General features: G+C 38.1%; 8 protein-coding genes and 2 long non-coding RNA genes across 34 annotated transcripts; 2 read left to right on the top strand and 8 right to left on the bottom strand.

The window, feature by feature from the left end:
* Positions 1–234: 234 nt before the first annotated feature.
* On the bottom strand, positions 235–1,729 carry LOC104743384 (uncharacterized). Its single transcript, XM_010464473.2, has 2 exons — positions 1,633–1,729; positions 235–1,427 (listed from the first exon to the last, which is right to left on the bottom strand). The coding sequence occupies exons 1-2, from the start codon at positions 1,727–1,729 to the stop codon at positions 235–237; spliced, it is 1,290 nt and encodes a 429-aa protein (XP_010462775.2).
* Positions 1,730–1,948: 219 nt separating this feature from the next.
* On the top strand, positions 1,949–4,342 carry LOC104756206 (PLASMODESMATA CALLOSE-BINDING PROTEIN 3). Its single transcript, XM_087483326.1, has 4 exons — positions 1,949–2,680; positions 3,083–3,322; positions 3,688–3,721; positions 3,895–4,342. The coding sequence occupies exons 1-4, from the start codon at positions 2,629–2,631 to the stop codon at positions 4,133–4,135; spliced, it is 567 nt and encodes a 188-aa protein (XP_087339452.1). The 5' UTR covers positions 1,949–2,628; the 3' UTR covers positions 4,136–4,342.
* On the bottom strand, positions 2,935–3,667 carry LOC147927942 (uncharacterized). Its single transcript, XR_015579468.1, has 2 exons — positions 3,583–3,667; positions 2,935–3,345 (listed from the first exon to the last, which is right to left on the bottom strand). It is a non-coding gene; the product is annotated as an uncharacterized LOC147927942 (long non-coding RNA).
* A 197-nt stretch (positions 4,343–4,539) lies between the features above and the next one.
* LOC104756204 (phosphoserine phosphatase, chloroplastic) lies at positions 4,540–6,729 on the top strand. 6 transcript variants are annotated; one of them, XM_087483324.1, is made up of 8 exons: positions 4,540–4,683; positions 4,916–5,149; positions 5,293–5,425; positions 5,522–5,629; positions 5,889–5,982; positions 6,109–6,258; positions 6,345–6,398; positions 6,482–6,729. In XM_087483324.1, exons 2-8 carry the CDS (start codon positions 4,927–4,929, stop codon positions 6,605–6,607), a joined length of 888 nt encoding a protein of 295 aa, XP_087339450.1. In that variant the 5' UTR covers positions 4,540–4,683; positions 4,916–4,926; the 3' UTR covers positions 6,608–6,729. The 6 variants fall into 6 exon arrangements, 3 of the variants coding, with proteins under 3 accessions (XP_087339450.1, XP_010477051.2, XP_087339451.1); XM_010478749.3 differs by having other exon boundaries at positions 4,544–4,715; XR_015579465.1 differs by having other exon boundaries at positions 4,545–4,683; positions 5,867–5,982.
* Positions 6,701–8,661, bottom strand: LOC104740562 (small ribosomal subunit protein mS86). Its single transcript, XM_087483327.1, has 5 exons — positions 8,294–8,661; positions 7,749–7,882; positions 7,597–7,665; positions 7,420–7,526; positions 6,701–7,040 (listed from the first exon to the last, which is right to left on the bottom strand). The coding sequence occupies exons 2-5, from the start codon at positions 7,870–7,872 to the stop codon at positions 6,858–6,860; spliced, it is 483 nt and encodes a 160-aa protein (XP_087339453.1). The 5' UTR covers positions 7,873–7,882; positions 8,294–8,661; the 3' UTR covers positions 6,701–6,857.
* A 101-nt stretch (positions 8,662–8,762) lies between these two features.
* LOC147927941 (protein LONGIFOLIA 2-like) lies at positions 8,763–13,655 on the bottom strand. Of its 19 annotated transcripts, none has more exons than XM_087483317.1 (7): positions 13,258–13,466; positions 12,587–12,803; positions 12,290–12,485; positions 11,715–11,860; positions 10,011–11,611; positions 9,793–9,916; positions 8,763–9,691 (listed from the first exon to the last, which is right to left on the bottom strand). In XM_087483317.1, exons 5-7 carry the CDS (start codon positions 11,586–11,588, stop codon positions 8,871–8,873), a joined length of 2,523 nt encoding a protein of 840 aa, XP_087339443.1. In that variant the 5' UTR covers positions 11,589–11,611; positions 11,715–11,860; positions 12,290–12,485; positions 12,587–12,803; positions 13,258–13,466; the 3' UTR covers positions 8,763–8,870. The 19 variants fall into 19 exon arrangements, with proteins under 19 accessions (XP_087339443.1, XP_087339442.1, XP_087339441.1 ...); XM_087483316.1 differs by having other exon boundaries at positions 12,290–12,482; positions 13,258–13,437; XM_087483315.1 differs by having other exon boundaries at positions 13,170–13,375.
* Positions 13,656–14,137: 482 nt separating this feature from the next.
* LOC109124467 (uncharacterized) lies at positions 14,138–17,847 on the bottom strand. 2 transcript variants are annotated; one of them, XM_087483322.1, is made up of 11 exons: positions 17,507–17,847; positions 16,937–17,086; positions 16,669–16,836; positions 16,378–16,530; positions 16,115–16,267; positions 15,736–15,900; positions 15,494–15,634; positions 15,212–15,398; positions 14,885–15,131; positions 14,643–14,773; positions 14,138–14,517 (listed from the first exon to the last, which is right to left on the bottom strand). In XM_087483322.1, exons 1-10 carry the CDS (start codon positions 17,685–17,687, stop codon positions 14,657–14,659), a joined length of 1,662 nt encoding a protein of 553 aa, XP_087339448.1. In that variant the 5' UTR covers positions 17,688–17,847; the 3' UTR covers positions 14,138–14,517; positions 14,643–14,656. The 2 variants fall into 2 exon arrangements, with proteins under 2 accessions (XP_087339448.1, XP_087339449.1); XM_087483323.1 differs by having other exon boundaries at positions 17,259–17,558.
* A 522-nt stretch (positions 17,848–18,369) lies between these two features.
* On the bottom strand, positions 18,370–20,878 carry LOC104740558 (RHOMBOID-like protein 12, mitochondrial). The gene is made up of 8 exons (XM_010461183.3): positions 20,158–20,878; positions 19,947–20,067; positions 19,683–19,802; positions 19,439–19,552; positions 19,233–19,277; positions 18,908–19,012; positions 18,776–18,817; positions 18,370–18,686 (listed from the first exon to the last, which is right to left on the bottom strand). Exons 1-8 carry the CDS (start codon positions 20,535–20,537, stop codon positions 18,591–18,593), a joined length of 1,023 nt encoding a protein of 340 aa, XP_010459485.1. The 5' UTR covers positions 20,538–20,878; the 3' UTR covers positions 18,370–18,590.
* Positions 20,879–21,000: 122 nt separating this feature from the next.
* On the bottom strand, positions 21,001–22,452 carry LOC104740557 (cytosolic sulfotransferase 17). The gene has a single exon (XM_010461182.3). It carries the CDS (start codon positions 22,336–22,338, stop codon positions 21,301–21,303), a length of 1,038 nt encoding a protein of 345 aa, XP_010459484.1. The 5' UTR covers positions 22,339–22,452; the 3' UTR covers positions 21,001–21,300.
* A 76-nt stretch (positions 22,453–22,528) lies between these two features.
* On the bottom strand, positions 22,529–24,014 carry LOC147927940 (uncharacterized). The gene is made up of 2 exons (XR_015580175.1): positions 22,951–24,014; positions 22,529–22,826 (listed from the first exon to the last, which is right to left on the bottom strand). It is a non-coding gene; the product is annotated as an uncharacterized LOC147927940 (long non-coding RNA).
* Positions 24,015–24,037: the final 23 nt, after the last annotated feature.

The raw sequence follows: 24,037 nt of genomic DNA, 5'->3' as shown, positions 1-24,037 counted from the left end.
ACAGAAAAGAAAAATCCAACAGCTACGATGGGATTGGGTGATCCACCGCTCGATGTGGTGCAAACCAATCCCATGGCCGCAAACCAATTGGATGGTACGAAGCCAGATAACGTTAAATGCCGCACGCTTTACTGACTACTACACTCCTACGATGTCTTCGTAAAGCTAGTATGATGCAATCATGAATACATGACATTATTTCTTCATATGTGGGATTTTATACTTGTTTGATCCTTAGACTTTCATAATTTCTTGCATGCATGATTGCAAAGTCACAAAAATCCGGTTCACCAGATATGGAGGATATTCATCAAACATAACTTCCACCGCAGAAACAAGTTCTTCAATCGTTTTTGGGCACACCTCGTGTTGTAGTGTCTGAATGGCATTAAAAAATCCAAGATCTAAAATATTCAAGTCGGGTGAGTTTGGTGGTTGACACATCAAACGGATATCAAAACCATGATGAGAAGAAGCTGCTCTAAAATCCTCATCCCTTGGATCAACGTGGGTTCTTGCATTATCCTGTTGAATAAATATTGTTTTCTCAAAATCTTCTTGTGGCCACCGTTCACGAATTCTTGGAAGAACTTTTCCAATGAGAAAATCATTTATATTTTCTCTCTTGATGGAAGTCATGGGCTTTAACTCCAAAGTACCCGCCTCTCGATTTCTACTATGTCTTTGAGCTGGTTGCATTGTAACAAACGGGAAAACTCCTATTTTTCCTGAAAATGTCTCATTTCCATTGTTATCAAATCTTGGACGAGCCATGGCAGTTAAAAACATTACCTTGCCGATGTAGTTTTTACTTTGACATGTACGATATGGCTCTTCTTCACTGGGATGCAAGTAATAGTTTTCTGACCTTTTTGTCATATAAAACCATTTTTCATCGATATGCACAACATTATGCATATCAACAAACTTCGGATGACCGAGCAAAGTAGTTCTGTCGAGCATGGAGAGACAAAATTGCAGTCGAGCTCTCATGTTGTTTTCCGTCAAACGTGGCTTGATGGCATTTGAATGTCGTTTAATGAGCCCTCTTTTTAGACATCGCCACAACGTCGTCCGACTAATTTTCAAAGCAACCGCCAATGACCGTAAAGTTTTCCGTCGATTGAATGGAATATCAACAATTCGATCAAGGTCAAACACAATATTCTTCCCACCACATTTACCTTTTCTCTTATGCGAGACATCAACAACTTCACCATTAGGAATATCTTTAGCCAGCTTCCAAATTCGTTGTACAATTAGCAACGGTACGGACAGTAAATTAGCAACTTCCCTTGTATGGGTCCTCTTCAATGTTCCATTGTTGCTTCTTTCCAACAAAGCATGGTAAACCTTTAATCTTTCACCATCTGTCATTTCTTTCCTACGAACATGAGCTTCTTGAGGATTTTCTAATATGGTTTCTCCTGTCACAATATTTCAAAAAGAACAAAATATGTTATAAATAAAATCATAATCCTACTAAAATAAATAACATGATTCATGTCTTCAAAATTAAATATCTCCTTAAAGTTACTAAAAACATTAAATACTTTATGACATGTATATATAAAAAAATTGAGCAATATACATCTATAAATAAATTTACTAAAAATAATTTAATAAAAATACCTGAAGTAAACTCTCTTGGACTTCTATTCAAATCAAACAAAATATTTTGCTCATTATTTTGAGGTGGTAAATTTAGATCAAAACTATGAAACGCCATTTTGATGATTTTGACTAATGGTGTAAATCTATGTCAATATATATAGAAGGTTAATGGAACTAAGTTATTTTGGTTTTGGCTCCATTTTATTTTTTCAGTTTTTTTGAGTTACGTGACTTTGGCTCCATCCTAATTTTTTTGTTTTTGAGTTAAATAATTGTGGCTCCAAGTTTGAAAACTTTAGTTACTCCAGTTTGGATGTTTAGGAGTTAAAAATTTGTGATAAATGAGGAATATGAAAGGTTCACGTACATGGGTCGAAATGTTTGCATGTCTTTACTTTTTTCTTTTTTTTTGATAATTCTTCATTTGAGAAGAAAATAGGAAAGTAGGAATATGAAAGGTTCATGTATATGGATCTAAATGTTTGTTAATTTTTCACTTGTGAAGAAAGTGGAAAAGTGGGAAGGTAGAAAAATGAAAAAATATTAAAAAAATAAATCATGAGATTGTCATAAATAAAATAAAAATCATCAGAAAAATAAATTAATCATATATTTCCTCTGTCTTAATATGTATGTAAAATCCTAAACTTTAATCTTCTTGAGATAGAGAGAGTATCAATCGGTATATATATAGTTGGGTAGTTCTTTTCCTATTTTCCAAGTCATATGTATTTAGGAGTAGAGACTAGAGAGAGACTGTGATAACTAAAACACAAATAAGTTAATAACTGACTAATAAGACATCATTGTTCTGCAGGATCTAAGCAAAAAAAAAAGGCCTTTCTTTTTCACTGTCTTCAATGCAGTGACTCTCTTTCTCTCTCTCACTCACACCTCTTGTTACCTTCAAAACCTTCTCAAATCTCCTCCATTATTTTTCCTTCTTTCTCTCTCTCTCTCTCTCTCCCTGCAACAAGCTGCATCCAAAAGTGCTTGGGTTCTGTTGCAGCGACCATGGCTGTTGTTGTTCTTGCGGTGATTTTGTTGGCCATGGCTGGTCACTCAAGTAAGAATATCTTCTCTGCTCAAACCCTGCAAAGTTTTATTAAAATAACCATTCTCTGTCTCATATAGATCCTCTTCTTTTCTTTTTGATGGAAAAAAAAAAGATTCTTCTTTTTTTGTCATTTTCTTTCATAAAAATACCTCCTTTCTCCCACTCTGTTTTAGAACAGAACAGTCACATATCTCTTAGCTTTCATAGTTTTTTTTAATGAAATTGTCTACATAAAAAGTCCATTTTTTCGCTTTTACCCATACTTTCTTTTCATAAAAAGGTGTTTCCTTTTTGAATGTGGAGTTCAACAATCTTGAATTACACATTTAGGTTTCATTTCACACATAACAAGTGAATGAAAGAGTTGCAAAAAATGGTCATGAAAGTCTTATGTGTGTTGTTATTGTATAGGTGGAACATGGTGTGTATGCAAAGAAGGGTTAAGCGAGGCAATGCTGCAGAAGACATTGGACTACGCATGTGGTGCAGGAGCTGATTGTGGACCCATTCACCAGAACGGTCCTTGCTTCAATCCTAACACCGTCAAGTCTCATTGCTCTTACGCCGTCAACAGCTTCTTTCAGAAGAAAGGTCAGTCTCAGGGAACTTGTGACTTTGCTGGCACAGCCATCGTCTCAGCCTCTGATCCCAGTGAGTCTCTCCTACCAATTCCTCTGCATTTATTCATTAGATTCATTTAGCGTACCTTCTTTCACATTTAGTAACTTAAGGAGGTAAAGTTAAAAGCAATAGATGAAAGTGAGGAGGATGGTGGGTAGACTATTTAATTCTGAGTTAAATGGAAACCAACTTGAAAGCAAATCAGAGAGGATAGTATATAACTCAAAACTAAACTTCACATGTTTCAATAGAGATAAAAATATCCATTATCATATTATATACTATCACACCTCAAGATTCTCCACACAGATTTTGAGACTAGATTGTAGAACACATAATTTTTTTTTTATTAGTAACTGTTGTCTCTTGTACCATTGTGGTCTTGTGATATATAGGCTACACTACTTGCCCTTTCCCTGCAAGTGCCAGGTACACACCTTTCTTTCTTCACCACTTAATATGTTTTGTAACAAGAATTGGCTGTTGATGTGGACGATCTTTTGGTTAAGCTTATAGTGATCCAACCTTGAAATTAGCTGATTGCTACAATCTAAGATAGCGTTTTTTGTATGTTTGTTGTTTCTGTGCCATTTAATACACAGTGGAAGTGGGACAACGACACCAGTGACGACAACACCTTCGACAAGAGTCCCTACAACAACGAATACAAGACCCTACACAATGACACCATCAACAGGAGGAGGTTTGGGAATACCGTCTGGAACAGGCGGTATTAACCCGGATTACACAGATCCATCCTTTGGATTCAAACTCCAAAACCCAAGATTTGGTTTCATCCTAGTCTTCTTCACACTCTTCTTACCTTTCTACTTGTTTAGCTAACTTAAGTGATATATGTGGGATGATGTGAGTGTGGGTCTCTCTAGCCTACTACTGTTAATTGATGGAATCTTTAAAAGAGAGACATTTGGGAGTGTAACTTGTTTTGTTCCATCTTTGTCTGGTTTATTAGCTGTTACCCACTGGCCTCCCTATAAGAATTGTACATTTTCTTGATTTTATGCAAGGAGACAGAAATATTTAAGGTTAGCTTCACCGGAATTGTAATAAAGGACGACATCTTATCGGTTAATCAAAATCTTATTTCGCAACAACTTTATTAGTTGCAGAGATTGTCTGAATTGCCCAGCGACGGTTAAACCAAACCAAACGAAAAGTAAAGGATAAATATGTCAAATTATACGGTTTAATGTTAAAAAACTAAAAAGGGCAAAATTGTCATTTTCGGTTAATACTTTCACCAACCAATTGACACACTCTTTTCAGTGGCTATATTTTAATTGATCGGATCATCTGAGCAGCAGCCGAAGACGACCGCCGGTGATTTTCCCGGTTTGTAATATATATCTCGTCTGTTCTTCTTCCTCGCGGTACAGACGATCTCTGATCCAATTCTTACATCGTAAAAATCTCTGCTTTCGTTCGGGGTTTGATGTTTCTGTATCTACTTAGCAATTTTGATAGATCACGTTGATTCCTTCTTTTCACAATAGACTTTTGAAATCTATATCCATTGCATCGAAACATTTACATTTGAGCTCTTTTCGTATTTGAATTTGTTGATAAATCTATATTGGATTCCTTTTTTCTTGTGGTTTGTAGCTCCAAGTTTAATGGAAGCATTAACTACTTCAAGGGTTGTGCCAGTTCAGGTTCCCTGTAAAAAGCTCTCATCACTTTTTGCTAATTTGTCCTGCCTTGAATTAAGGAGATATCCTTGTGGAGGGCGTGTGTCAATCATGAACCATCCCAGATTGCTCCGTCCAGTGACTGCTTCTGTGCAGCCACAGGAGTTGTCAGCTTTGGGGCACGAAGGCAATGTTGTTCCTTCTAATGGTAAACTACTTCTCGTTACTTTAGAATCTCTTCTTTTGTGCCAATTGTTGACCTGAGCTGCTGTTGCTTATGAACTGTTTATAGATTTTGTATGCTTTGAAGCTTAGTTTCTACTGTTCCTTGTTTGTTTTATGAATTGCTAGAAATTCTTGATCTTTGGGAAAGTGTTGAAGCGGTATGTTTCGATGTGGATAGTACGGTTTGTGTGGATGAAGGTATTGATGAACTTGCAGAGTTTTGTGGTGCTGGAAAGGCTGTTGCTGAATGGACTGCCAGGTTTGTGGTCTATCTCATCGCTCATATATGCGAGAGCTCTGATGATTTTTGTCGTCTGCTTTTTTTACCTTAACATATTGAGTATTGCTTTCTTAGAGCAATGGGTGGATCTGTTCCATTTGAAGAAGCTCTAGCTGCAAGACTTTCTTTGTTCAAGCCTTCTCTTTCGAAAGTTGAGGAATATCTTGAAAAGAGACCCCCAAGGTATTATTGACCTTGCCTATGTTGTTATTTTGATTCTTTAGTATGATGCGAGCTTCTTCCTACTTGATTCACTCTGCTTTAAGATATCATTTCACATATAAAGATAAAATTTGTTTGTAAGTGTTCCATTGGCCTACTTGTGACATAGACTTTGACCAAAAGAGAGGTTAACATCTAGCTTGCTTGATTCTCTGCATAAAAGACATACAAATTGCTTTCTGAATTGTGTTACTATAGTGTGTTTCTTTGTTTTGTGGAGGCTATCCCCTGGCATTGAAGAGTTGGTTAAGAAGCTCAGAGCCAATAATATTGATGTCTATTTGATATCTGGAGGTTTTCGACAGATGATCAATGTACTCTCTCTATCTCTCTCACTTCTTTTCTTCATGTTCTTTACTATATGGCCTGTTGCATCAGTTCTTGTATAGACTAGTGCAATCATGGGGATAAGATTTTAAATGAATTTCTTTTCACTGTAGCCTGTGGCATCGATTCTTGGCATTCCTCGCGAGAACATCTTTGCCAACAATCTTCTATTTGGAAACTCCGGCGAGTTTTTGGGATTTGATGAGAACGAACCTACATCAAGAAGTGGGGGCAAAGCCAAGGCAGTGGAACAAATACGAAAGGTTCATCAAACTTTTATTAATTTGCAAGCTCCATATCTCTTGTTGAAATACTACACTTTGTACCAATAAGACTTGGTTCTTTCCAGGGTCGTCTCTACAAGACTATGGCCATGATTGGAGATGGTGCTACCGATCTCGAAGTAAGCTTTTATTATTAACTGAGAGCTTGCAGATAAACAACGAACTCTCAAATGTCTGAATAACTAAACTAATTCACTTGCAGGCACGTAAACCTGGTGGCGCAGACTTGTTCATATGCTATGCCGGAGTTCAGCTTCGTGAAGCCGTTGCAGCAAAAGCGGACTGGCTTATCTTCAAGTTTGAAACTCTCATAAACTCATTGGACTAAAAGCCTCTCTATTAGTGATTATTCTCATTTAGCTAAACTCATTATTCATATCTCCAAATTTGTACCTTTTTAAAAAAATTGTGTGAAACTCCATTGAACCAACAAATGTTTTATTTTGCTAACTTTAGCCGCTTGATCTGTTTGTTCAAACATCATCACAAACATTATTATATCAAAAGAGTGGTCTTTGTGAAGAGAAAACCAAACCACACACTAATCAACCTCGGTGATAACATTCCTGGATGCCCAGTTAACGAACAAAGCCAAAGCCACCCCCACCAAATCCACCACGACCAAATCCCCCACGACCGTATCCCCCACGACCACCACCATAACCTCCCCTTCTAGCAAAACCGCCACCGCCACCGCCACCCCCACCACCACCACCTCCTGAATCAGCTGGTTTCACTCCAATTATTCGCCCATCAAGTTCCTGTTTTAGCAGGAAACTCTATAATTGGTGAATTGACAAAACCAAGCGAAGAAAGAAAGAACGCTCCAGTTGGTTTCTGAAGCAGCAATGTAGTACCAAAACATTTCTCTTTTTGTTAAGGAAAATGAGATAAACAAAGCAATAATACAAATGGTTTTATTTCGTATTTTGATTCTTTACTAAGAGAGATTCTTATCAAACGAGAGACATGACTAGCATTACAAGCTAGATGATAAATTTGATAAACTAGTGTACTAGAAACTTATTTTCATAGAGTCAGAAGATAGTAAGGGTATGGAAATCAAACAAAGCGAGTAAAAGAAATTAGATTCATGACATGATATATAGCAACTAAAAGAAGCTGTAAAATTGGTATCACCTTATAATTCATACATTGCATTGCGTTATTAGCATCCTCAATGGAATCATATGTTACGAAACCAAAGCCCCTAGAAATACCACTTTCACGATCCAAAACTACCGCAGCTGCAAATAACAAAGTAAATGAGGAAAAAGAAAACCAATGGATTAATGATTCTGCAAGAAGGATAGCTACCATCAACGATTTTTCCAAAACTGCCAAAAGCTTCTTTCAAGAGATCTGTATCAGTAGTTGGTGAGAGACCTGAAAAGAAGCAGCATATAACAGGATAAGACAATCAAACAGAGAAACTCAAAAAAGGAAAACAGAAGTTTTGGAGTCTTCACCTCCAACAAAGAGTTTGGATGGAGTCAAAGAAAGATTTCCCTGTAACAAAGCGTTCGAAGCCTGCAACGCTCTAGGTTGCCTAAATATGTTTCCAGCTTTACTAAACAAACCCATGTAATGCATCTTGGTCAATCTGTAAGCACATTTCCAAGAAGACAATATCAAAATAACAAACTTTGAGAATGTAGATAGATTTGGTGATCACAAGGTGAAAAAACACTCATGAATAGATCTGTTTTCTGACAATTTTGTTTCCCGGATAGAATCACAGAGCAGTATTTATCAGAATCGAGTCTAAAGCTTACAACTTTAACTCACTTATCCCGTTTCTGATGAACCCATTCACTCAGAAACAGAGAAATGAAACACAGACGAAACATATGTACGATCCAAATCAAATCCCTAGAGTTTGGGAAGAGACGCAAAGACAAGGAATTGAGGGAAATTGAAAGATCTAGTAAGGATCAGCTAATGTAACTTTCAGAAAATAAGATCGAAACCGGAATTAACAGAGAAACTCAAAGCTGAAAGCAAATGACTTTACTCTGTGGGTGACGATGATAATCTCTGGAAGCGTCTTCAGTTCTCGCCGGTCGTGACAAAACCCCTCAACGTCTTTCAAGTCTCGCTCACTATGCCAAAAAAACCCTGGCTTTATGTACCGATTTTATCACGAGATAATCTAGTCCGTTGATTAATGTCTTGAATTGATCTGGACCGTTCATTCAGCTGATCGGCGACAAAGTTGTAAAAATAGCTTCTTTTGTTGAATTGAACCCCCTGAGAATGCTTCTTCTCCTTTCTTTTTCTCTTTGGTTTGATGGGAGTGTGAAATGTTCTCTGGGAAGTTTCTTGTTTCTTATGTAACTTAGACTTTTCATTACAGCATATCTTGTGTTCTGTTCCTGTTACATACTGTCTATTCCTTTCCAAGTATATATAGTAATGTGTCAAACTTGTCTTTGAGGCTGGTTTCAGTAGAACATAATCAAAATGAATCACAAGGCAAAGAAGACTCAGAAAGAAAGAGATTATTATAGAGAATGGTTTCATGACTATTTGACTTGTATATATACGGCTTTAGAATACAGTTTCAAAAATACGAGCTTATGAATCAATATCTACTCATCAGTGGAAAACGTTTTCTGTCTCCTTGAGTTTGCTTGCAGCCGACCAATCTCACCGTGCACGATCTCACTCACCAGATCTTTGAAAAGAAGCCTCTCCAAGTCGAGCACTAAACCCGGGATTACATCATCAAAGTCTGTCCATTTCCCAGATCGGATTGCCATATCTTCATCCAAAATACATTTCAAGAAATCTTCTTCTTCTTCTTCCTCCAACAACAAGAAGTTTTCTGATCTCTTCTTAGCTTGCTTCTGTAGTGTCTCTATCTCTGAACATAGCTCTTTCAAGAGATGTTGCGCACTTAAGACATTCTTCCTCGCTTTAGCTTGCTTCATCCATGGATCTGTAGTGCTCTCAACATAAGCGAGCTTCTTCACAAGCATTTCATTAACAGCATCAAACACAAGTTTGCGGTTTAACTTTTCATTGCTGTTGTTGCTGCATCCTTTAGTTTGCTCAAGAACAAGGAACAGCTCTGGATTGATTGGGTGGCCTGAAGGGTGCAGTTGAAAAGTTGTTAATCCTGATCCGAGGTCTCTGAGGAGAAGACCTGAGGCTAAAAGGATCTCAGAAATGTATCTCTGATCTGTACTAGGATCGATGTTCTCGCATAGAGATGCAATGTAATCTTGGCTGGTTTCGTCATGGCTAGAGTTTAGTCTTCTTAGCTTTTGAACCAAAAGTTCAACATTCTGAAGCTTCTTTCGGTTCATCTCTGGCGAAAAGCTGGTTGTTGTCTTTGAGAAGCTATAAGCTGGATTCCACTGGTCCTCCTCGTAATGTTCAACACCTGACTCAATAAGGCCATTAACACCTGTTACAATATCAATTTCCAAGTCAGAAACTGAAGGAAATGATTGAAAAAATAAAACAATTTGCATTGTTCCAATAAAGATGTATATTTAGAGGTCTTACTGCCTTCACAAGTTTGGACTTTCATAGGAGATGGTTCGATCTCTCTGTAGATTGTTGCATTGAGAACAGAAACTGGACTTGGATGTTCTGATGATCCATCTTCACTTAAAGTAGGACTGGACTTCTGAGAAAACATAACAGAAAATTGTAGAAATTAGCAGCTGAAACTTTTTTAAGTACCAAACAATTTAGCAGTAGCATGAGACACAACAACTCACATTCTGTATTAAGTTTGAGACTACAGCTTTGGCTGCTTCCATTACGGATGGACTCTTTCCACCATTTTTGATACTCACGGTGGCTTCTGTTTCAGTCCTGGATTTATTGCTCATTTGACTAAGTTGGTCATCATTTTGCTGCAAGCTCCTCTGATCCCTGGGTTTGCTACGCCTACCACCAGGTGAAGTAGTGGATTCCGCAGGTTGTCGGTTTGTTTGTTTTCTTGATTTGCTTGAATCAGATGGAGAGGTTGGTGGCCGAGAACGCTTGTCCTTCTCATGCTCATGCTTCATCTGCTGCAGTTTTGGACTTGTAGATCCTGAATTCTTTGAAGTGCTTTCTCTGGAAAGCTGAGAAGACCTCACTTGTCTGCTGCTAGATTTCTTATCAACAGAACTGATACATGATTCAGCTCTTTGGTTTCCATGACTACGATCTTTTGCTGCCTTTCTACTTGTTGAATTTTTTCTACCGTTTACAGGTTCTTCTCTGCAGGTCTTATGAAGACCTGATAGACTGTGAATGGGAATCAGAGATGATGAAGGAATACCAGATTTCTCAACAAGTCTGGCAGGTTTCATAATCACAATTGGGCCTCTCTTTTTGGATGGCATCACCGGGTTACGCAGGTCTCCTGAATCATGGTTAGAAGTTGCAGAATCTGCCATTTCATAATCTCTTTGAGCTTCCAAGTTTATGCATTGTGGTTGCTTTCGAGTATCAAAGAGACCTTTTGATTGCATTGCCTCTATTATCTCTTTAAGAGCACTGAGATCTTTTCCAGAATGTTTAAACTCGAGATCTTTCAATCTTCCCTCCATTGACTGTGACAGAGATTTCACAGGCCTGCAGGCTTGCTTTGGCAAAAACCGGTTTCTATCAGTTTGCTTCCATGGAGCTGGTTCAATGGGATATCTCAAACTTGACAAGGGTTTCATAACAAACTCAGAGCTTCTCCATCTTGGAGAAGAAGAAGAAGCAGGGTCCTTCCCTAAGCTTCTTGGTGAGCTAGGAGAAAACCGGAGAGAACGGTTCAGGCTATTTTCCCTCAATGATCTTGAGAACGGATCACTGTTATCATCAAACAGGTTTATTTTGTCTCTGCCCAAAGGAGAACCCGGTAATGTTTCCAAACCCATTAGCTTTGCAACAACACTAGGAGGCCGCTTCGGGCTACCAGAAACTTTGTTCATGCTAGAGCTTCTGCTTAAACTTTCAAAAAGCTTATTACCTGATTTGAGATCAATGTGGTCTCTACTGTCCAACGAAAGCTTAGGCAACTCTTTCAGCTTTTTCCCGGATTTCGACTTTCCGCGAGAATCAACATAGTAACGAGATGCGTCTTTCATGTCAGCCTCATTGTAATAATGATGAGATGTTTTTCTAAGTTTGGCTAGAGCTCTGCAGGATTCATTGAAATCTACAGGCGTGGATTGCTTCAAACCATAGGGTCTTGGAGAATCATCTCTTTTGTTGTGTCTACATACTTCAGAGAGCCCTCTAACTTCTCTATACATAGAATCTCTAACAACATCTCTAAGGTCAAGTCCCATACGTGTACCACTTCCTTGGCTCATTGTTGGATCACTTGCAGGAGATTCTGGAAAAATGACTCGGTCATCCGTGGAAATTTCAGGCTGAACTTCTCTGTTGACCTCAGAAGATAACGGGGAAGATGATGAACACGACGATGAGAAAGATACCTTTGAAGCTTCGGTTGATACCCTTGTTAGTTTCTCGCTCGACCCATTTCCGCTAGTAATGTTTGAGTCTTGAAACTGAAATGCTGATCTTTGGTGACAAATTGCATCAACAGAGTCTAAGTTGATACTATTGACATGTACATTACCTGCAAAAACAACACATAACAACAACAACAAAGATTCAGAATTATATCAAAATCATCTCAAGTCAATGAACCCTAAACATAGCAGCTTCTGCAAATTACAAGAGTCTAAGGTTAAGAGAAGTCAAAAGCTACCAAGAGAAAGCCACACAAAACCCAAATCAATGTAACAAAAGAGAACAGACATTTCACAAACCATAGCAAGTTTTTCTCTACAGCCGAGAAAGCACAAACCTTTTTAGTCCTCACAGAAGAATCAGAGAAGACCTTTTTTAAGTTCATGAAGAAACAGAGCTAAAGAAGATTGAAAAAGACATACTATAAGTTAAGAACGTTGTTAACATATGACCACGTACAAGTCAACCACTACGAGACACGATCTAAAGAGCATTAACCATTGTTTATTACTTAATTGTCAAGAATTATGATTACCTAAAGTAAGACTTTTAGGCCGGCTTGTTAGAACATGGTGACGATCGAAGATTTGGAAAATCCCATTCATACATCCAAATTTCTTGTTCTCATCTGCCAACGTATGCAGAAGCTTCGCAGCCATGGGAATGGTGTGAAGAAATCTGGGATTTATCCACCTCAAACCAGGAAGATTCTCCGGGGCCTGAACTTGCTACTGACAACAACAACAACAACAACAATAAAAAGGGAGAAAAATTTGAACTCTTTTTTCTGTAGGTGACAGTGTCTACTCTTTTATTTATGCTTCCAACAAACCTAATTTGGGGAAAAACGTAAGCTTTCGTTATATCTCCATCAATAGCAACCACCACCATTGATTGAACCATAACGAGAATGACGCCACTTTCCATATTTCATATAGTTCCAAAAAGGTTTCATCTTTTTAATCAATTCAGATTCCAATAAAATTTGGCACTGACAATGGCTCAATGTGAACGCCATTGCTCTCCAGCTAAATTACAGCTTAACATCCCTATCAACGACAAAAAAAATTGAAAGTTCGCACTTTTGCTAAATAAATGGTAAATTGTGTAGTGAAAAAAAGTTGCATTATTGTCTCTACTCGTAGCAAAAGTTCAAAACTTTTACCACTTTAATGAGTGTGATTTTCGATATTCTGATTCAGAATCAAAAGTCTAAAGTCTTAGGCTAACAGAAACCTATGGATCTATTGAACCCTATTTTCAACCCCTAGATTCTTAAATCCCACTCAACTCCAAAAAGAACAAGAAAAGCTCATTACAGAACAAAATGTCTTTTTGTCTGATAACTGGATGCCCTCCAAGAAGGAGATCAATGAATGATGAGAGAAGAATGTGCATTCAAGAATTTCACAAACCTAAGGTAGAGAAAGAAACCGCCAAGCCAATAAGAAGAATCATAATAAGCCGAAGAGAACAAAGGAATCTCTGCAAAAATGTTTTTACCTCTGGTTCTGCTCAGAGAACAAAACTAAAAGACAGCCACATAAGAACTATTTTGTTTGTTCCAATTCCTCTCTCACTCTTAAAGACTGAAAAGCCTTTAGATTATCTTAAGTAATATAGTTTCTTTCTGATGAATAATAATAATAATAATAATTATAAGAAATGAGAGAGATTGTTCATGAGAATTGGAGATACAGACGCTTTGTCATATCACGAATCCATGTGGGAAGTAGGATGTGATTACTTCTTTAGATGTCTCCCTCTGCATGTGACTTCTGTCTTCTTGTTTAGATTTTTCACACAATTATCCAATCTTTTTCTTCCCATTTTTCCAAAATACATTTCCAAGGACAAATAATCAAAGAAATGCAAAATACATTTCAAGGACAGTCAAAACTAAATGAAATTCATATTTTCTTCTCTATGTGTATATTATTTCTTCATTGTTTTTACTTAGTTGTTACGGGGAAATTAGAAAATTTTGTTTTAACAGCATTCAAAAGTTACATTTAAAAAGGATGACATAATCTAATCACATGCTAATAAACAACGAAATTAGTTGGATATGAAACTACATGCTTTAGTAGTTGGATTGCCAACTAGGACTAGTTTGAATTTTCTTCTACGTTATCTCCATATTTCAAATTCCTACTGATTTGATCTACCCAACTCTACAAAGAGTAAACAGGAATCCATTAACCTCTAATCTCTATCCCTACTGTAAATACTGAGCCAGAGACTATGTATTAAATGAGGAACCAAACAATCACAATCTAATACATTCTTCTTGAAATGATGATTGGGAACTCTTCTTAATCCATCAAAACACAAAAAGACTCGGTAGTGCTTTTAGCAACACCCGTGAACTAGAGATAAATAATGGATAAACGAAATGAACCATTTCGGTTTGACTAAAAACCACAAAATGATCAAGGGTAAAACCTGAGTTTACAAGAATGACTCCAGATTCTAAAATTTTATCTAAGCGAGTTCAATGTGCAAAAAAACTGTGAGGGAGGAAGCATAACATTGCTAGCAAGTTGAATTAAACAAAACAAAAAAGCCGAGAATTGCAGTGAAGAAGAAAAAGAAAACAAAAGAAACCTAGCTCAGAATTAGCTCCTCAGCATCCTTCAGTCACCACGATAATCTAACTTAGATTCTAAATTAAACCCACCCTATCTCCAGACTAATATACAGGACAATAAAATGATGCTGTTCATGCTGTTGTTCCTCAGTCTATAGCGGGGAATCTCTCATCTGCAAATCAAATGCTCAAAAAGAACAGAGTTAGACCCAACTGTTTCTAGATGCAACGGCTTCTTCTGTTCTTGTGTAGTCTATTGGCTCGATCACAAGGACTTAAAAAAAAAACATTAACCCACCTTTGTTTTTGTAGCTATGACTCTCCAGGTCCGGTCTTGGTTACTCTATCTTCTATCGTTATCGCATTTCTAGATTCTAAAGATGCTTCATCTGCCTGAGGAACTGATGATGGAGCTGTATCTACAGTTCCCTGCACAAAGATTTTCAGTAATATACAATCAATAAATTGCATAATTGACATTTTAAAAGAAAGAAGTTACTAAAGTCTGGTTCTTGAGAAAATATGATTAAAGAAAGGCACCATATCGGGTTGAGTTGCAACTTGGTTCTTGGCATCAAATGAAACAATAGCCATTTCTGTTGCATGTGGTGCCACTGCCAACGTGTTTACAGTAACATCCGGAGGGTTGCTGATGTTATCAATACCAGCCTCCAAGCCGTTTGATGGAGAAACTTTGGTTTCCATAGCATCAGCTTGATCCTGGATCAAAGTTCTTGATATCTTTGATCTGTTGTCCTGATCGCCGTTCGACATAGCTGGCCTCTTTCTGTACCACAAAAAATTGATCACAAAACAATGTACCCAACTGAAAACCCCGAAAAGAAGATGATTAATTTAACCACTCACCTACTAAAGCTTTGATCGGTCGCCAGAACGGAGCTATGCTTGTTTGAAAACAAAACACCACGAAGCAGTTTTCCATCAATCATAGTTTCTATAGTGTAACCAACTTGGTAATTCTCAGTTATCCGGGCTTGAAACATCATCTTTCCTTCATTAAATTGGCCCGAGTTCACACCAAAATTCCCTCTTCCTACAACAAAAGTATGCATATACAAAAACTAGTGATTTACTGCTACATAAAAATGCTACCTTTGTATGTTTCAATTTAATTTTGCCTAAACACACCTTGATGATCCACATTGATTCTCACAAGTGATTGATCGTATAAGGAACTTGCATTACTTTGTTCTTGGCATTTCATCTTCAGTTGCTTCTTTAAAGACAACCTCCCTACATTCTGATCAAATCTAGCATCGTAGCCAAGACCTATTAACGGAAACGAAAATGATTAGAATGAGAAAAGCCCTGTCTGAATGTCCCTAATAATCAAATTTGGCAATTAGTACGTTAAAGAGGTTTGCAGTAACCTGTGTGTAAGTAGAACATGTCATCCAATGCCTCGAGATTCTTATTGCAGCCACCAACAATAACAAGAAAACCAGCTTTGTGAGGATCTAGACAAGCCCCTGCAGAAGAGAACCTAGCAGATGGACCTTCTCCCATGGTGAGGACCTTGGACCATACACACGTCTCTACAGGTACAAACAACAAAGAAAAAAAAAACAATGTGAATAGGTTTCCTCTCATGAAAATTGATACAATGGCTCATCTTAAAACCTTAAACTGAGCAGATTTGTTTGGACAAGAAAATAGGGCAGGTCCTTACTTTTATAGAGAAAGAGGACCAAAGCCAATCAACCTCAGAAGTATTATATATTGCTATTAAATGATGCTTCAGTTACATACCGACATCAAGCACATAGAGGTCATCGTAAAGATTCTGAGCATCCGTAAACCCTCCAAACACAAAAAAGGTCCTCCCAAGTGAAACAGAAACATGACCAGCTCGAGGTGTCAACAACTGCCCTGAAGTATTCAGCTCCTTCCATATGAGTGTATCTGAAAGTCAAAATGGAAATATCATTAAAGAGGAACTTACATAAACGTTTCAGATAGAAGACATACACTCGTAAAGTTAAAAGAATATGGATTTAAGAATGCTTTTTCACCTGTATCAAGGATATGAACATCAGACAGATAGTAGTCATGTCCATCTTCACCACCTATTACAACAATTTTGTTTTTCCACGATGAGCAAGAGTGGCTATCCCGCGCAGATGGAGGATTCCCCATTGTAACAGCACGTTTCCACACAAAAGTCTCTACACAAACGTAAAGCCAGTTAACTTTTACTTGTTTATGTTTCAGAATCTATCTAAGATTTCTTATCAACGCATAAGAAATGGTAATATGGAAAAGATTCACATGTCAAATTAAAAAAGCTATGAACAAAACAGTACCTGTATTAAGTACGTAAAGGTCATTATAATAGATTTCGTCATTAATATCAGAAGATTTCCCACAGCCACCAAAGACAAACAGCCTTTTACCAACCAACGTAGCGCTATGACCTTCTCTTGCCTCAGGTCCCTCTCCCCTAACACTCGGGCATCTCCAAGTATGTGAAGCTGCAAAGACAAAAAGGAAACAAACAAACAAATCAAGTGATGATGACTTCTTCAAAACAGATACAAGTCAAAACTTGAAAGACACAAAGAAAAAGCTTACAAGTATCTAGAATGTGCAAATCGTTGAGAGGTTTTATTCCATCAGTACCACCAAACACAAACAAGTTGTCTCCGACGGTTGTACAGCTGTGACTGTCCCTAGGAGTAGGAGGTGTGCCATTGATAATTGGCTGAGTCCATACCTGCTTTGCTGCAACAAAGACCACTAAACACAGTAAGAGCAAGTAAACCATAACGGACAAACCAACCAATACAAAAAGCTTCCTCAAAAAGGGTCAAACCCCAAAATCATTTAAGTAGGATGAGTATAATGAATCAAAAGACAAAGCTTTAAACAGAGAAAAGGGGGGCAATTGTGATACCACAAATCTAACGGATCATAAAATACATATCAGAGTGTAATTTCTTATCTAAAAAAGCAAACATGCAGGATGATGGATGAACAAAAGAAGAGAAAACCCCTAGATGATTGATTGTCTAGAAAGAATAGTGAGAGAGAAAGGAAACGAAACGATTGAGGAAAATGAGCATATCCGAAATCTGGGATTTTTGGTGAACAGAGAGAGGGCGAGGGGGGGGGGGGGGAGATGGAGAGAAGAGAAGTACTAACCACCGTCGAAAACATGGACTTGATTGGTTTGGCAATTATCTCTGCCATAGCCACCGAAAACGTAGAGAAAGCTACCTCCTTTAATGGCGTTACATGTGTGCCCCCACCTCTTAACGGGCCCGGAATAAGACTGACCGAGACCCACTTGTTGCTGTTGTTGTCGGACCCTTTCCCACCTCATATTCTCCGGTGAGAAAGTGCGGGAAAAAACAAATGAATATACGGAGGAGGAAGAAGAAGAAGAAGAAGAAGAAGAATCCCAATTCCAAATTTTATTTCTTGTGGCGAGAAGATTACAATTAACAGATTGATAAAAAGGTTGCTCCTTTTTTTTTTTCTTTAGGTTATCGGAAAAAAAAAAAAAAAAAAAACTGGGCGAAGAGGAAACAAAAAGGAAGAAACTTTTTTTTGAGTGACAAAGCGCGAGCTTCTTTACTTTCTGACGTGGCACTTTTATGACGTGTCGTGTTTTTAGTGGTTATGTATGTAAGTCTCTTAAAATAGTGAATATGGTCCCCGAGGTTTAAGGGAAATACGTTACAAAGGATATGTTTTTGGAATCATGTTTTGTAAAATAAACCTTAAAAAATCTTTAGTAGATTTTCAATTTCATAAATTAGGTTCGTTTTTATTTTAGATGAATTAATCTCTATTTTTCTTCCTCTAATTCATATTTTGATGAATCTTTGGAGTTATTCTGAAAAATTTAACATTTGGTGTATATTCGTTGATTTTACGCATTCCAACCGATATAATTTATTCAATTTATTTTATTCAACGTTTCTTAAAAATATACGTAGCTTATATAGAGTTTTGATGGTAAAAATATATATATATATATATATATATATATATATATCATATACCATACAAATCTAATTAAAATTACTGTTTCAAGGTGGATCAGTCGAAAGGGTTAGGTTCAACGGCACAAAAGAGACCAAATTGCTTGAATAAACAGATATATGGTAAAGCCGAGACCAAATCTTGTGAGAGCCACAATATGGTCTCAAAGACTCAAAGTTGCTTAAATCATTTAAAGAAAGATTTCTCTAAGAGATGACCAAAACCAAGCAAGGTCAGGTCAAAAGCGGATGCGGCCTTTCCTAATCCCAGCCCAGGCGATGGCTGCAACTGCAGCTCCTCCCAGATGAGCCGAACCTGATATGTTACTGTTTCCCTGCAAATGTCCAATCCAAATTGTTTGTAAAATATCATCAAATGGTTCAAACCCAACTTTGAATTTTTTGCAATTTCTTGTTTGATTACCTCTGTTATCCTTAGAATGTCTTTTCCTATGAGGAAGATACCCTGAAAGATAAAGAAGAGTGTGTTTTAGTTAAATTAGGAAGAAAGCTTTCAAGCTGCTGACATGATTGAGCCAGAGAGTTTAAAACTTACAAGCAACATTGCCGGAACTGGAATGATAAATTCTAAGTATAGAGTAGCTGTTGGGTGCAGGAAGATATCAAGCAGCATGATGGCATTCACGGCTCCACTTGCGCCCTTTTATACAACAGAAAAAAAAAAGAGTTCTTCAAATCATCGTCACTTGCATTCAACAAAATACATAACAATGGCTTTTTATGTCAAATTCGTGTAGAAATAGAATCAGTGAAAGGGATTCAAGAGTTAACTTTGTAAGCATTAGCTTAATAATCATAATTTTCAATGTCTGATAACCAAATCAACGATTGAATGTCACTGCCATCTTATACAAACATACCAGTCCCGGGGTTCTCGATGGATCCCTCATGAAAGCTCCTCCGCCCTGTCCACCACATATGATTAGTCACCCAATATAAAAAGGAAAAGCCTTTCCACACACAACATCAGAGTTCAAATGCAAAACTAACTTATCTGAGGACCTAGCATAATTTGAGATAAAGGAAACTAACTACACTTTATTTTATAATGCTGGTAGCTCTATACCTTGGGCGATGTTGCAGCCAGATAAGCATGGTGAATCAGGTAGAAAACAGAGCCACCAAGCGCTCCAGCAATGTACAGCTTCAAAAGGAACTGAGGACCAAAGTTTCTAGCGATCTAGCAAGAGAAAGATTCCGAAAAATGAAGATGATACAGCCACTAAAGAAAACTTTTGCAAAAACTAGCAGTGGCAGGCTCAAGAATGCTTCACTCAACAAATACAAATCATAAGAGTAAAAAAGTGTACACTGGTTCCAAAAAAGTAGAGTCCAATCATGTTTGAGACGATATGTCCAATATCAATATGACTGAATGCTGAAGTGATGAGAGTGTGCAGACGCCCACTGGTGAAATTGTCCAACGATATCTGCCAAAATAATCAATCAACAAAGTCATTGTCAACTTTGTAATCACCAGCATTACAAGTAATGACATCGAGAGCCTAATTCTCCATAAACAAGGATGCATAGGAAACGAAATGTGTATAAAGGTGTAAGCTTTGAGGTCTAACCATGAAATTATTCATCATGAACTGTTGATTAAAAACACGCCACATCAAAAACACACCAGTGTTAGCTAAAACTAATCCAAGAACAACGTCACGATCTGATAATCCTTGAAGCCAATGCTTCCTGTCAAATGTAAAAAAGAACACAAGTGATAAAAAACCCCAATCGAATCTCAACAAGGTTGTTAACAAGATTCAGGGGACAATCACATACCAGCCACCGCCACGCCTTTGGAACCCAGAGAACCTCTCGAATTCGAAACCCTTTTTGGGAAACCGAGAACCAATGAACCCAACTCTGGAAGATTCCACGAGATTCCCCAATTTCGCAGCTTTGTTCCCTAAAGCGCTCGAGAAAAACCCACGAATTTTCTCCGATCGCCATAGCAGGGAAGGGTCAAAGCGGCTCACGGGAGGAGGAGAGGATGGGCTCGAAGGGAGATGGTGTGTTCGAAAATGGCGGCTCTGGCTCGGTTGGTAGAGAGAAGTGAAAGTCTGACGATTTGGGTGAGTCTGAGTCGTTGGGTTCGTAAGCCATTTGGTGAGACGCGAAGATGAGTCGACGACCACTCTACGGCATAGAATCGCGTTCATTTTCAAAACCAAAAATGGACTTATGGGAATAGAGAAATTTGCAGAATCGACGAGAATCAAAAAAAAGGCGAGACCTTTCTCGATCTTAAATGCTGGAAATGAACTACTGGGTATTGTTCAATAGTCTCTCAGTTTGAATTTTGCTTTAATGCATAACCAAAGTACAGAGCAATTTAGAAGCTTTGACGTTTTTGTGTTAGAACTTTCTTGATGTTTTTGAAAGATGATGTGATAAGTTTCCAGTTTCATCGGTTTTTTGACATGTACTATTTGCTGTTAAAGCAAAATCATATAGGACAACTCGAAATTAGTAATTTTGGTAAGAGAAACTGATTCACCGCAAGGATTGAGCAAACAAATGTAGTAACTATGAACATATATGTCACACAACATTTGTGATATAGTTATTTAACATCCCATTCCCATGACATTTGAGTTTTCTAAAACAGATAATGGAGAGAGATTGTTTTAACATGTCACATAATTACCAACTCAAAAGTATTTATACAGTTATAAACTTAAGTGATATGTCTCATACACACTGAACATCAAAGACACTCACTTTGCTTAACCACATAAGTGATTTGCCCTTGGTGCAAAACAGAGGTTGCTCTGTTTTTTCTTATTGCATATTAGTTTCTAGGTGTCTTTGCCAACATCATTAGTTTTATGAATTATGACCAATAATCGATGAAACCAGCATAAGGATAAGATGAATCAGACAGTCATATTTTGAAGGCAAAACAAAAGATCATATTCATCATCATATCGATGAAAGAAAGCCAGTTCCTTTAAACTTGTCCTTCATCAAACCATCAATACGTGCCACCATCTCCGGAGTCAGATAATTCTCCCAATCCCCAACTTTCCCTTTCCTGAAATAAGCACTGTTGGCATAAACAGCAGGACGATCTTCTCTATCTTTCTCACCTTTGTTAGCTTCAAGATTCTTCAAAGTCTCAAAGCTACAAAGCTTCACTACTTTCTCAACAACTTTTTCTTCCTCTTCCTCCTTGGTGAATCCATAACCCATAAACTCAGCTAATCTCTTCACATACGGCGATGGATCAGCTCTCATAGTCTCGTACTTGAGAAACAATGTCTGATTTGGGTTTGCTTTGTAAGCCTTCCAATACCCTAAAACATGATCAAGATAAGGACCGTAGGGAGATAAACCTTGACAATACTTATCAAAAGCTTCCTCGAGGCTAACGAGTGATCCTTGCTGTGTTTTCTCCTTGTGAGCAAAAGTCCACATAGACACAAACGTGTCCTTTGGGTCTCTCCAGATGTAAACAATCTTGCAACCAGATTTCACAACTGATTCAGGTAAGAGATCGTAAGGGATGTGAGTGGAGAAAAGCTTGTTGCCTTGGTCTTTAAGAACATCAACACTTGGGAAAAACGGGAAATCGATTTCGATGTAAGGTACAAACTCGTGAGGGTTGCGTTTGAGAAGAGGGTTTGTTGAGTCGTCGAACTTGGAGCGATTTACGATCGCAAAGGTTAAGGCTTTGAGCCAAGTCGTGCCGGTTTTTGGGTAGCTGCAGACGAAGAAATCACTGTGTCGAGCTTTAAAGAACTTCTGAGCGTGGAGTAAACCTTCGAGGAGAGGTTGTAGCCACCAGTGACCACCGTACTCGACGAAAGGATCTTTTGGTCTCCAGCCATCTTCGTGAGGAAGCGTGGCGATGATTTCTTGGTAATGTTTCTGGTTCTTCTCGAATTCTGATGGCAACGAAGATGCTAACTCGTGGTTCAACTCTGGTACGACGACGTCGTTTGGAGATTTGGATTCCATAATAGAGAGATTTCTTGTTATTTGGCTATGTAATGAAGATATTGATTACTCGTTTGTTACTGATACCAAAGTACGTTTCTTGTTTGTTATATATAGTTTTGTTGTGAGTGATAGATGAGTAGGTTGGTGGTGACTGGCGATGCTATTATTTTAACCCACAAACGTGTTATATGTGATTTTCAGTTGCTGGTTTGGTGACTATGTTGTTTCTTTTTCTTCTTTTAATAAACATAAAACAAACAAGAAAAGTGTTCTTACAATAAATAAATAAAAGTGTTTAATTGATTAACTAGTTGGTAGTAACTCATAACTATGAATGGTCGGTCACTCGGTCGGCTCGGCCATAAACTGATCGAGAACTGATGAGATTAAAAGTTTTCAACACACTGCTTTATGTTGATAGTCTTGTTTTGCCCTGCCAATTCATGTAGAATCATTTTCTTTTGAACGAACATGATGGTCTTGTTTTGCCCTGCCCGAAAATGATTCTACATGAATGAATTGATAGGAGATGGAAGTTTTATAGATTAATCACACACTCGCACCATTTTAATAATCCTTTTAAGTCAATCTCAAAAAATTTAAAAGTTTTCCGAGAATTCAAATTCTCACCTCTTTCACCTCTTTCACCTCTTTTGATCTTAGATCTACTCTTACTTCGGTAGATCATGATGATTGATGTTTATTGCTTTCCTAAGTTCAATCTCTGTGTGTATCCTCCTCTTTTGGATGGCTCTCTTCATACTCTAGGAGCTCCTCCTATTACCTTTCTCGACTTGGTCACATACCGATCGAAGCTCTTTCTCACGTTTGTGAAGATTTGGTTCTATGAAAAGCTAAATAAACATAGAACATGCTCGGTCCTCGTACTGATGTCGGCGTTGCTACTGCGGTCCGCTCTTTTTCTTACGACGCCGGTCATTTACTCACCGGTGGCCTTTTCTTTTAGCCCATCCTTTAATTCTGAGGTGCTTCACCTTGCCTGGGTCTCGATTGAAGTATTGACTACTGCTCTAGATGTAGATCTGGGTTTTACTTTGGTCTCCAATGTCGAAACCTCCGGAGAACCTTCTCGTGTATGTAACTGTATTCTCACAGACGGTGATGACGTGCCCTTCGGAGCTGCTGAGACTGGCCTTTTAATTGATCTACCTCCCATCTCAGCATACTATCTTGTCACCACTGAAGTCTCACCCCCAGGTGTCGCTGCCCCTGGAGATGGCTCCCTTGGATCTGCTCCGGCTTTGGCCGAGGATATTTTTGTTGATTTTAATGTCATCTACGCTAGAGCAGTTTCTCCCTTTGCTTTAAACCGGACAGATCTACTAATCCCAGTGACGCCTCGGAGAAGCTCCGGTGAAATTCTATCCAATGCAGCCGCTACATCCCTTACATAGCGGAGAGGATCCATGGCTCTGCCTAACCGAGACCTTTCTCAATTAAAGATGAAGAAACAGGTTTCTCTCTCTCACCGACGACAATCCAGGACTTCCCGACGAGTCTTCCAAACCTTTTTCACAAGCATGATGAAATCTAGATTTTGTTCCAAACTTCCTGTCGCCAGAAAATTGCTCACCGGCGCAAAGATAGCTTCAGTTGACCTAGCCGCCGACAAAACAACATCGCACCTATTTGTCTCTTGTGGTCGATTCGTATGGCATCCATGGGCCTTGATCGTGTTTCCTGTTGGGGAATTTGG

This window comes from Camelina sativa, chromosome 14 (genome assembly GCF_030686135.1).
Source record: "Camelina sativa cultivar CO46 ecotype springtype chromosome 14, ASM3068613v1".
Taxonomy (NCBI): domain Eukaryota; kingdom Viridiplantae; phylum Streptophyta; class Magnoliopsida; order Brassicales; family Brassicaceae; genus Camelina; species Camelina sativa.
Note: the sequence above shows the minus strand (reverse complement) of the source record. Positions and strands in the feature narration are given on the sequence as shown.

What these genes read in the sequence shown, in the direction of transcription:
- LOC104743384 (XM_010464473.2), bottom strand. Translation starts at nt 1,729, where the DNA reads ATGGCGTTTCATAGTTTTGATCTAAATTTACCACCTCAAAATAATGAG. An exon ending in TCCAAGAGAGTTTACTTCAG is followed by an intron (nt 1,428 to 1,632) that starts GTATTTTTATTA and finishes ATATTGTGACAG; the next exon opens with GAGAAACCATATTAGAAAAT.
- LOC104756206 (XM_087483326.1), top strand. Translation starts at nt 2,629, where the DNA reads ATGGCTGTTGTTGTTCTTGCGGTGATTTTGTTGGCCATGGCTGGTCAC. An exon ending in GGCCATGGCTGGTCACTCAA is followed by an intron (nt 2,681 to 3,082) that starts GTAAGAATATCT and finishes GTTATTGTATAG; the next exon opens with GTGGAACATGGTGTGTATGC. An exon ending in CGTCTCAGCCTCTGATCCCA is followed by an intron (nt 3,323 to 3,687) that starts GTGAGTCTCTCC and finishes TGTGATATATAG; the next exon opens with GCTACACTACTTGCCCTTTC.
- LOC104756204 (XM_087483324.1), top strand. Translation starts at nt 4,927, where the DNA reads ATGGAAGCATTAACTACTTCAAGGGTTGTGCCAGTTCAGGTTCCCTGT. An exon ending in GTTGCTGAATGGACTGCCAG is followed by an intron (nt 5,426 to 5,521) that starts GTTTGTGGTCTA and finishes TTGCTTTCTTAG; the next exon opens with AGCAATGGGTGGATCTGTTC. An exon ending in CTTGAAAAGAGACCCCCAAG is followed by an intron (nt 5,630 to 5,888) that starts GTATTATTGACC and finishes TGTTTTGTGGAG; the next exon opens with GCTATCCCCTGGCATTGAAG.
- LOC104740562 (XM_087483327.1), bottom strand. Translation starts at nt 7,872, where the DNA reads ATGCATTACATGGGTTTGTTTAGTAAAGCTGGAAACATATTTAGGCAA. An exon ending in TTTTGGAAAAATCGTTGATG is followed by an intron (nt 7,527 to 7,596) that starts GTAGCTATCCTT and finishes TGTTATTTGCAG; the next exon opens with CTGCGGTAGTTTTGGATCGT. An exon ending in TGCAATGTATGAATTATAAG is followed by an intron (nt 7,041 to 7,419) that starts GTGATACCAATT and finishes CTGCTAAAACAG; the next exon opens with GAACTTGATGGGCGAATAAT.
- LOC147927941 (XM_087483306.1), bottom strand. Translation starts at nt 12,413, where the DNA reads ATGGCTGCGAAGCTTCTGCATACGTTGGCAGATGAGAACAAGAAATTT. An exon ending in GCCTAAAAGTCTTACTTTAG is followed by an intron (nt 11,861 to 12,289) that starts GTAATCATAATT and finishes TTGTTTTTGCAG; the next exon opens with GTAATGTACATGTCAATAGT. An exon ending in TCTCAAACTTAATACAGAAT is followed by an intron (nt 9,917 to 10,010) that starts GTGAGTTGTTGT and finishes ATGTTTTCTCAG; the next exon opens with AAGTCCAGTCCTACTTTAAG.
- LOC109124467 (XM_087483322.1), bottom strand. Translation starts at nt 17,687, where the DNA reads ATGAGGTGGGAAAGGGTCCGACAACAACAGCAACAAGTGGGTCTCGGT. An exon ending in CCTTTACGTACTTAATACAG is followed by an intron (nt 16,531 to 16,668) that starts GTACTGTTTTGT and finishes ACGTTTGTGTAG; the next exon opens with AGACTTTTGTGTGGAAACGT. An exon ending in CATGTTCTACTTACACACAG is followed by an intron (nt 15,635 to 15,735) that starts GTTACTGCAAAC and finishes TTCCGTTAATAG; the next exon opens with GTCTTGGCTACGATGCTAGA.
- LOC104740558 (XM_010461183.3), bottom strand. Translation starts at nt 20,537, where the DNA reads ATGAACGCGATTCTATGCCGTAGAGTGGTCGTCGACTCATCTTCGCGT. An exon ending in TGGCTGCAACATCGCCCAAG is followed by an intron (nt 19,278 to 19,438) that starts GTATAGAGCTAC and finishes TGTGGTGGACAG; the next exon opens with GGCGGAGGAGCTTTCATGAG. An exon ending in CAGTTCCGGCAATGTTGCTT is followed by an intron (nt 18,818 to 18,907) that starts GTAAGTTTTAAA and finishes TTTATCTTTCAG; the next exon opens with GGTATCTTCCTCATAGGAAA.
- LOC104740557 (XM_010461182.3), bottom strand. Translation starts at nt 22,338, where the DNA reads ATGGAATCCAAATCTCCAAACGACGTCGTCGTACCAGAGTTGAACCAC.